Consider the following 10,239-nt stretch of genomic DNA (forward strand, 5'->3'; position numbering starts at 1 on the left):
AATAGGAAGTAAAAACACGTTAAACAAAAGGCAGAGCTAGGATTTTACAGGTCTTTATTTTGGCAGGCTGCATGACAAACGCCTCTTCCGGGACTGCGACACGTTTGGGGGAATGGCAGAGAACGGAGGCAAAAGGTGCCGGGAGCCCTTTCTGTTCCCTTCAGCCCCTGCAGCTGCTCCGCTGGTTTCAGGGCACTCGCTTGGTTCGTTCCTAGAGAAAAACGATAGGGCATGATTTTCAGAACTACTGCTCATCCCCAGTCGGAGTTTCCTACATTCCTGCATACAAATGAGTGGATCGAGAGAGGGCTTCTTTCCAAATGAGTTTAGCCATAGCTTCCTATTCTTTACCAATAGCTGTGAAAACGAAACACTTGCCAGGTTTTAGTATTCTACACACACCCCTCCCAGGGAATTTTGGGGCAGCTTTGGGTCCCTCTGCGGGACGGCACCCAGCGTGACCCGCCCCCCTCATTCGCCACCCACCCGCTCCTCCACCGCAGTGTGCGTCCCTCTCCTGGGGACCTTGGGGTGCCCCAAATGACATCAGAGCCCCGAGGCTTCAGCCCCTAACCCTGACCCCCGAAGAAAGCACAGGACGAGTCCAACTGCCCCGAACAGCAGCCCAGCACTCCCTTCCAGCCCTTCCCACACCTCCATCCCCCCAGAAAGGGACTCCGCCGCAACAAGGAAGGGGGGGCAGCCCCCAGAAGGCTCGAAGCTCCCGCCCCGCCTCGCTGTCGCGGGCCAGGGGCAGAAAGAGGGAGCGGCAGAGGCGGCGGGGACGCGGCACGGCCGGCACGGCACAGAGCGGGGGCCGCTCGCAGCGCGATGCCGGCGGAGCCGCAGGTCCGGCAGCGCCGGGGCGGGGTCCGAGCGGCGCGGGGGATCCGCCGAGAGCCCCGGCCCCGTGCGGGGACTCCCGCAAGGCCCGGGGGGCGCCGGGCTCCGGCCCTCGGGGCTTTATTCTCCGGCGCCCCGAGCCCCGCGGCTGCGGGGGAAAGAAGCGAAGGGGCGACGGGAAGAGAGGAGGGAGAGCGGGACATGCGAAAGGGCGGGGAGGGAGGTCGGGCTGCGGAGGAAAGCGGGCGGGGAAGGGAAAGGCCGGCAGATGAGGAAGAGGGACGGGGCACAGAGGAGGGAGAGAGGGGGAATGGAACGGAGCAGCGGGGCAGGGACAGGACAGGAAGGATCCGGGTTTGGGGGGGACAAGGAAACGGGGGAAAGAGAGGTGACTGAGGGGAATACGGGCAGGAGCATGGAGCGGGAGAGAGAGGGACAGGAGGGGATCCTCCCAGCGCCCCGGCTCCGCCCCGGCGCCCCGCCCCGCCCCGCCCGGGCTGCTGCGCTCGGCAGAGCTCGGCTCCGTTCGGCTGGACTCGGCTCCTCGGCCAGCTTCGGCTACTTTCGGCCACGCTCGGCTATTTCCGGCCGCATTCGCCTCCATTCGCCTCTTCGGCAAAGCTCGGCTCGCCTCGGCTGAACTCGGCAGAGCTCGGCTCCGCTCGCCTCCTCGGCCCCTTTCGGCCGCTTTCGCCCACGCTCGCCTAGTCCCGCCCGCGCCCGCCTCCATTCGCCCATTCCCACAGCTCGGCTCCCTCCGCCCGGCCCCGGCTCCCTCCGGCTCACACATTTCCTCAGGGCACCTCATTCCACGGCACACAAACTGCAGCCCCTAAAGGCTTGCAGCTCTTTCAACACACACACTTGTAACTCAGCTCTCGGGACAGAGCTGATGGCCCCTTTAGGACAAGAATAGTTACATCTAAAAGCAATTCCCTCATTTTGCATCTCCTTTTAATTTAACCCCCCCCCCCAAAATCCCATCCATATCACAAGGAATGTGCAGTTCTGGTTCCCCCACCCTCAGTACCCTATTTGTACAAAGGACCTGGGTGCAGCACACACTCGGGATTCAACTGAATAAAGCCCAGCTTCAATAATCAGAACAACTGACATTTGTTTGCAAATTAGGTGCAGTTTTGTACGGTGCTGCGTACCCTCGGAGCCGAGTCGAGGAAAAAGAGCTACAGCACTGGAACCCAAGTTTTAGTAGCCAAGTCATCTATAACTTGTGCCATAAAGTAAACCAAGGATAACTACAGTATTATCTGCTGAAGTTCTCCACTGTGGGTTTCGGGTACAGCAGCACGTGCTTTACTCCCAGCAAAAGCTGCTCAGGTTGGGGGAGCCAGGAAGCCAAGTCTCTCTACTTTGTCTGAACACCATCTTCCAGGAAGGTACTGCTTCCTCTCTCCCAGGCTCCTTTCAGCAAAGTGGCAAATACAGAATCCGGTGCCACAGGAGGCTCTTGGCTTACCTCCTTGTTGTTTTCAAACTGTTTAAAGCGAAACAAAAAGCATAAGAGAAAAACAGTGATAAGTATGAAACAAAAATCTCTTCAGCCACCTTTGTTTTGAGATGAGCTCTGAACTGAAGCTCTGGAAACACTGGCGTGCAGTCCTGCTAGAACAGAGCTGTCCAGCAGGTTCCCCAGGGGCATCAGGAGTGTTCACACTGCTGAGCTGAGAAAAACTCACCAAACCCAGCCCAGGGGCCTGTGATCCTCCACCCACCTGGGGGAACTCCAGGTGCTGTAAACAGAGGCCACAGCGCACACCAGGCTCTGCTGTGCCCGGTGAGGAGTCTCTGTATGAGCCCTGAGCCCTGGTATCGCCTCCCAAACACCACAGAGACCTCTTGTGCCATCAGAGAAAAGCCCTGGAGCAAACATGTGTCCCCAGCAGGATCAACAAGAGATGCAGAATTACCTCCTCAATAAAAATGCTGTTTCTGATGGAAATGTAACCTCTGTCGACTGCGAGGATTTTATAGGAATACTGGCTCAAGAATTCAGCGACTTCAGGGACTCCATACCACAGGTTCCTGGGACTGCTTGGGCATCCAGAGTCTATAGTATCAGTTAAACTGGTAGAGCTGAGGATACTTAGCAGCTTTCAGGGACTCGGGATCTTTGTCACAGAGCTGGAGCGTCAAGCAGGGAGCAAGGGGTTCTCTCGGAGAGTGCAGGAGGTCAGTGAAAACAGCACCAAGGTCCTCCACGACATCTGCTCCTAGAAAAGCCAAATAAATTAAACTATTGACATGAGCACGGACACTGGGACAACCTTCCTTACTTTGGGCCTTGCCAGCAGCCCACAGAGCCTCATGGAGAAAAGAACTGAACAAGATCAAAAAGTGTTCCTAGTGAACTATACACGTGCTCCTGGCCGCTGAGGTACCTGAAAAACCCTCCAGACATCATCAGCTCTTGCTGAAGCAAATAATCCACATTCGCTGTGTTGTGCCAAAAACACGCCCGGCCCTTAACAGGGAGAGACCCTGCCAGGCACCGCCTCAGAGAAGAACCAAGCTAACACCCAGCCAACATGTGCAAATTAAGCAGAATTTTCTGTCAGAACTGGGACTTTCAGCACCCCCCAGGTGCTACTCGACTGCCACATACACACAGAGGGCTTTGTGAGGTGCTCTGGGGTTGGCCAATCCTGCTCCAAGCCCTGCTGATGCCCCTGTGATTTTAACGCTGTCCTCAAGGAGGTGGTAGAACCTCGCAATATTTGCCCTTGGAGCTTAATTTCTGAAGTTTTCCTTGGGAAACGCATCCACTTCCTACTTAACAATGCAGTCCCCTCTCCCTGCTCTCGGGAAGAGCTGCCCACAGGCACGAGAATCACCTTCCTCTCCTGATCGCCACGCTCTGCCCTTAAAACGCTGTGTTACTGAGGCCAACTACTTCCAGACCAAGACTGTCCATGCAGGGACAGTGCCCCTTTTCTTTAGAAGGTAACATGAGGGAAGGTAACAGGACCTCGCAGCCAGCAAGAGGATGGGAGAAGAAGCTGTGCTATCAGCAAGTACCAGTGCTCCAAATGCAGGGAGCGCCATGCAGCCCCGTCTCTGCCAGGAAAGGCTCATGGAGCAGAAGAATGAGCACACGGGCTGCCTCTCAATCTCCTGGCAGGAAGCTTCTCTACTCCCCTTGTGCCTGGACACAAAGCTTTGGGCAGTAAGAAGGGAGAGGCACGGTGGCACCCGTTCAGGGACGAGCCAAGCTACGGCACACCCTGCCCTGGTTCAGTGCTGGGAACTGACGGTGAGCTGGCTACAAAAACCACAGGAAAGATCATGTTTGACCCCATGCAGCTTTTCTCTTAGAAATCACTTTAGACACTCTTCTTGTGACTAGCGCTCAGTGAATCCTACCGGGACAGAATGGGATGTGCTGCAGCAGCAACCCTGACCATGGCGTGGCTGTCCCTGCTACCTGCACGGACACAGCTTGGCCACGGAGAGAAAATCTTTTGTGCCAGGAATATTTACCAGTGCCAGGTGCTGGTAAGCACTGCTCAGGGTGCTGCTGGCACCTGGGATGGCTCAAAGCTCCATGGTTTGTGGCAACAGCCAAAAAGCACATGCCACTTCCTGAGGACCTCCACCTGTAGTATCCTGGGCAATTCAAAACCCACTATTCCCTTGTGCCTTTGTCTACCTGGAGTCATTCAGGGAAATGAAAATACACTAACTGAATTAAGAAGAGAAAACTGTTAAGATACATTATTCTTAGGCCTCTGATGGAGAATTGAAGCACCATCAATTGCCTTCCTTCCTGCTCCTTTAATTTGCAGAATGAGTGTCCATACAGACTTCTAATGAGGTTTAATTCATCTTCCTTAAAGGTAGCTTAGTTTAACTTCCTTCTATTCCTCCTCTAGACAACTTATGAATTACACTATTAAAGCACCCTGACTCAAAGGATTCTTGCACTGTGGGAACACTTCCTGCTCAGAGTTTTTCAACAGTTAAAATCTCTGTGCTATCTTTTATGCCAGATTTAGTCAACTAGCCTAAATGGGTCCACAAAAGACATCTGCATGGATGAATGCAATTAGGTAAAATCTTCTCCTTCTCCTACTCAACAGAGTTATAGGGCCTGCAACAACATGCTAATTCAAGTTAAGAATGATTCTAGTGACTTCACTGTAGTTTGATAAGTATTAAGGATTTGCCTAGCAATGTGCTTGTACTGATTTTAATAAACTTTTTTCATCACTAGAGGCAAATTCCAGGAGACATTTATTTTAATTTAACTAACTCTACCTGAAGACATACCTTTGGTTAAGTAACCAGTATCCTTCACAGAACTGACTTACCTAAAGTGAGGTACTCTTAAATTGCTGTAATACCCAAAAGGAATCTACACACTGCAAAATGCCTTCAAGAATAATTGTGTTTAATTGGTATGGAGAAAGTTATGGTTGTGTTCTGAAAAACCATTCTTCTGCTAAAGATGAGGGACAAGATGCACATTTAAATTACTATGACACGGTGTGAATGAGACAGGGTCACATATATCAAAGGAAAACTACATCATTTTATGTTGCTTTCCTGTTTTTCCACTGCTTAGGTTTACAAAACTGGCAACACAATGTGTTGTCAAATATGTTGAGAGCTAGTTTTGGAGAGTACTCGATCTGAAAATAAATTCTCTTTTTAGGTGGCAATTGACTTCCACTGTCCTTAGTTACAAAGAGGGTCCACAGGAGTGTAGAACTTTTGAGGTCTGTGCTGCAGAAGCATGGGCTATGTTGCAGTTACTGCTGAACCACGCTCTGCCCTTAAAACGCTGTGTTACTGAAGCCAACTACTTCCAGGACCAAGACTATGCAGGGACAGTGTCCCTTCTCTTTAGGGTCAGGGAAAAAGGGCAGAAGCACCTACAGAGCTTCAATGCCCCTCTTGAGCACAAAGCACCGTGAATCTGCACCTCCTTCTGCTTGCAGGGAAGATAATAAAATGCCTCAAGGTAAAAAATGATAAATGGTAAAAAATTATTGCAAGAGGGCAGAAATGATGCCACTTTCACTCCACTGCTAGAAACGACACATAAAACATTAAAAAAACCCGTACCTGTTCCATTTTCAGACTGAAACAACAGCATATTCCTGGCTTCTAATGCAGCAGGGACAACAGCACTGAAGGGAAATGTTTGGATAATCACATCTTCATTCAAAGAGAACCCAATTTCTTCATCTAAGCCATCACTGCCCTCCATCAGAACAGCCAGCACATCCACGACATCTAATAAGTGAAGGAAAAAATGTAAGCAGAGGATCCAGACTAACTGGGAAAACAACAGAGGTAAAATGCAACATTCCAGGAACACAAAGTATCTTTTTAGTTTCCCCCCAAAAAACCAAAACCAAACCAAACAAACAAAAAACCCCACCAAAATGGAAACATTTTATACGGCCCCCTTGAGGACTTTCTTGGGTTGTTACTGATGTTTGGAGGGGTGTAAGGGCAGTTAACACTTGTGTTTGTGATGCTTTTGCTTGCTTTTGTAACTTTTCCTTTAGTATTTTAATAGTTTTAACTAAAAATGTTTGTGGCTTTGTTGGTATAGTAGTTATCTGTTTTAGTGTATTTTTTATAGTTTAATTAGTTTTTAATGTATTTAGTATACTTCTTGTAGAAGTATTACAATTTTGTAAAGCATACTGCTTTAATAATTAATTAATAATTTAATGATTTACGTATAAACGTATAAATATATATTTAACGTATAAATATATAAATATATTATGTATAAACTTAGGCACTCTAGTTTTTTTTTACTGCTGTTGTTGCTTTATTAATAAATGCTTTAAAAGTTTTTTGGTTTTTTTTTTTGCTTAATTTTTATATATGCTGGTAAATTTCTTGGGTCTTTTACTTTATCTATAGCTTGTTGAGTTAGTTGCATTGCCTTTTGACATTTTTTAGGTTTTAGCATAGCTTGTGCCTTAGTGCGAAAACATGGTCTTAAGCTTATCAATTTATCTATAGTTACTTTGTGAAGAGGATCTTTAGGCTGCTTTTGCATAGCTACAGCTTTATTAACTTCTGCTTGCTAGTGTGCACTAAATAAAAGTTTCTGATGCGGTGAGAAAATAAGTTTAGCAAGACTTTTAGAATTTTTTGGTAACAATATATTAGTACTCTAAATATAATTTAGTATTTGCTGAGTTGGTTTATTAGTTACTCTAAATTGACTCACTGTAGCTTGCAACTGTGACAACAATTTTTTAATCTAACGGTGTAATTTGAGCTGGTAACCTTTTGCTCGCTTGCTGCTGAAAAATTATAGGATAAGCTAAGTCGGCTGCTAGTTCTAAAGTTTGCTTATTCTCTTTGTTTAGTTTTTCTTTTGTTAGAGTTGCCTAAACTTCTTTTTGCTCTCTGGCCAGAGCCTTTGTTAGGTCAGACTTTGCCTTAGGGGGTGATTTACTGACAGACAAACTCTGACAAACCGGTGATCTCTGTTTGGGGGGGCTGGAGGAGCCGTGGGCTCACAACGCGACTCTGTTTCCGTGTCCTCAGGCACGGGTCGCAATGGAGGTAACTCCACTGTAGACACAGCAGGTGGCATGGAAATACTAGGTAATTAATTTTCTCTGCTATAACTTTTATTCTTCTCTAGTGTGACGTTGCTTGTGCAGCAGCTTTTTTTTCTGCCTGATGTTGTAATAACTCATTGTGAACTACCTTTTACAACTTTTTTAGCTTTTTGGCTGCCTTATCATCATCTAAAATGTCTTCTTATAGTTTATCTTTAAACTTACGCCACTTAGACAACTTATGTACTGTATGAGGATTTATAAAGAACCCCTTAGCATACCTATATGTTAATAACCTTGGCAGATCTTTATGTAAATCAATGTTTTTCATCTGCCTTTTCTGCAAGAATGCAGTAAATAAATCATATGCTGCTTGCCTCTCCATACCTCTATTGTCAGCGCTGTTGCAGCCCTCCGAGGTCGTCGGCAGCACGTATCGGCCAGGCTTGCCTCTGCAGTCACCTGGGGCACGGTGCACTCTATTTCAATTCAGCACTTTTGCCGTCCTGGCTGCATCAGGACCTGAACTCTTTTTCATCACTCCACCGTGGCGCCTATCACGTCGAGGTCACCATTTTTGGGGAAAAATAACGGGAGAAAAGCCCATTCTATAATGCCAACAAGTTTCAGTTTATTCTAAGTACGCATGTACAGTTATACCCGTTATAATGAAGCTCATGCATATTGCAAAACTTAGGCTCCTCATTGGTGTCTCTAGAACAGGTCAAGCTCGCCTTTGGGGCTTTCTCTGCTTGCTTTGTTTTCCCTTACACTTATCTCTTTGCTGACCGTTCTGCTGCTGGGAACCAGCTCACCCAAGGACGTGTGATATTGTTGCTACATCCGCTATTGCTGCACTCTGCAATTTTCAGCTACCGCTTCACTAACTGCAAGTAGTCATGGCCTCTCTCCCGAAGCCACTCATCCACAAAACTCTCCACACATCGATCCGAATTTTTGGGCACTTTTCCCTTTTTTTTTTTTTTTTTTTTTTGCTTTTTCCCCATTTTTTGCCTTTCCCGCATTTTTGGGCTCCTAAACCGTTTCTTTGTGCGATTTTCCCACATTTTCTGATCTTTTTCCCACTTTTCGGCTCTTTCGCCGACTTTGGTCACTCCCCCCCAATTTCCGAGCTCCCCGATCCCATTTTCGCCCATTCTTCCCTAATTTTTGGGCTCTTTACCCATTTTTGGTCACTTCCCCCCCGTTTCCGCGTTCCCCCATCCCGATTCCGGGCTCCTTGTCCCGCTTTTTGGCTTTTTTTTCCCGTTTTTTACCTTTTTTTCCCCTTTTTCTGGACTCTCGCATGTCATATTTCCCGCGTCCGGTCCCTCATGGCGGCCGCGCACGCGCAGGAGCGACCACAGGGACGGTCCATAGAGATGAATGGGAGGTCCTCCAGGAGCATAGAGACGAGCCGGAAGTTCCATGAAACCATAGAGACGAACAGAAAGTCCTCCAGAAACCATAGAGATGAACCGGAAGTTCCATAAGATCATAGAGACGAACATGAAGTCCTCCAAAAACCATAGAGATGAGCCGGAAGTTCCAAGAAACGATAGAGACTAAGCGGAAGTTTTCCAGAAACCATGGAGATTAACCGGAAATTCCACAACACCATTGAGACGAACAAGAAGTCCTCAAAAACAATAGAGATGAACCGTTGTCGTACGGACGGCAGCCGGCGCGGGACAACAAGCCACAACGCGATTTCGTACGGACGGCGACCGGTGCGGGACAGAAATCCGCAACGCTTGGTGGCATGGACGGCGGCAGGCGCGGGACAGAAAGCTGCCCTCGCCGCTGCCATCCTTCTCCGGCGCCGCCGCGGAGCCGCCTTCAGCTCTCCCCTCACTCACAGACACCGCCCCGCTCGCCGCTCGCTGCCGCCCCTCGCCCTTCCCGCCCCGTCTCGGTGGTTTTGGGGCCGCTCTGGCTCCTCCCGCCCCGTCTCGGTGGTTTTGCCGGGCGCTGGCTGGGGGCCTGCAGTACCGCCCTGTGTCCACAAGGCGGCAGCACTGCCGCCCGCCACCGTCGGGGGCCGCCGCTCGCCTCGGGGCCGCGGGGCGGGGCCGGCGGCAAAAAAGAACGGGCGCCGTCCCCTGCGGAACGTCCTCGGTAGCAAATGCCCCGAAACATCCCGCGCGGAAAAGAACGCAAACAAAAAAACCCCTGCCTCTAACCCAACAAGAACCAAAAGAAAAAACCTTTTCTTTTAAACTGCATTTCAATGTATTTTGTTTTTATATTTTTAATATTTATATACACATTCATATTTATAATTCGGATTTAAAGGCTGACAGGGGAGGGAAGAGGGACGGTGGACAGAGGAGGGAGAGAGGAGGAAAGGAACGGAGCAGCGGGGCAGGGACAGGACAGGAAGGATCCGGGTTTGGGGGGGACAAGGAAACGGGGGAAAGAGAGATAACCGAGGGGAATACGGGCAGGAGCACGGAGAAGGAGGGAGAGGGACAGGAGTGGGATCCCTCCCAGCGCCCCGGCTCCGCCCCGGCGCCCCGCCCTGCCCGGGCTGCTGCGCTCGGCAGAGCTCGGCTCCGTTCGGCTGGACTCGGCTCCTCGGCCAGCTTCGGCTACTTTCGGCCACGCTCGGCTATTTCCGGCCGCATTCGCCTCCATTCGCCTCTTCGGCAAAGCTCGGCTCGCCTCGGCTGAACTCGGCAGAGCTCGGCTCCGCTCGCCTCCTCGGCCCCTTTCGGCCGCTTTCGCCCACGCTCGCCTAGTCCCGCCCGCGCCCGCCTCCATTCGCCCATTCCCACAGCTCGGCTCCCTCCGCCCGGCCCCGGCTCCCTCCGGCTCACACATTTCCTCAGGGCACCTCATT

The 10,239-nt window shown here is 50.0% G+C and overlaps 1 protein-coding gene across 1 annotated transcript; it reads right to left on the reverse strand.

Moving 5' to 3' along the window:
- Positions 1–37: 37 nt before the first annotated feature.
- LOC144248239 (uncharacterized) lies at positions 38–8,668 on the reverse strand. The gene is made up of 5 exons (XM_085561861.1): positions 7,785–8,668; positions 5,929–6,099; positions 2,772–3,074; positions 655–2,338; positions 38–211 (listed from the first exon to the last, which is right to left on the reverse strand). The coding sequence occupies exons 4-5, from the start codon at positions 1,649–1,651 to the stop codon at positions 45–47; spliced, it is 1,164 nt and encodes a 387-aa protein (XP_085417987.1). The 5' UTR covers positions 1,652–2,338; positions 2,772–3,074; positions 5,929–6,099; positions 7,785–8,668; the 3' UTR covers positions 38–44.
- Between the last annotated feature and the right edge of the window lie 1,571 nt (positions 8,669–10,239).

This window comes from Lonchura striata, chromosome 2 (genome assembly GCF_050655825.1).
Source record: "Lonchura striata isolate lonStrDom1 chromosome 2, ASM5065582v1, whole genome shotgun sequence".
Lineage (NCBI taxonomy): Eukaryota > Metazoa > Chordata > Aves > Passeriformes > Estrildidae > Lonchura > Lonchura striata.

Excerpts from the sequence above, each read along its gene's own strand:
- LOC144248239 (XM_085561861.1), bottom strand. The coding sequence starts at position 1,651 with ATGAGGTGCCCTGAGGAAATGTGTGAGCCGGAGGGAGCCGGGGCCGGG. Across the intron at positions 212-654 it reads CCCTTTCTGGGGGGATGGAG|GAACGAACCAAGCGAGTGCC; the intron begins GTGTGGGAAGGG and ends GTTTTTCTCTAG.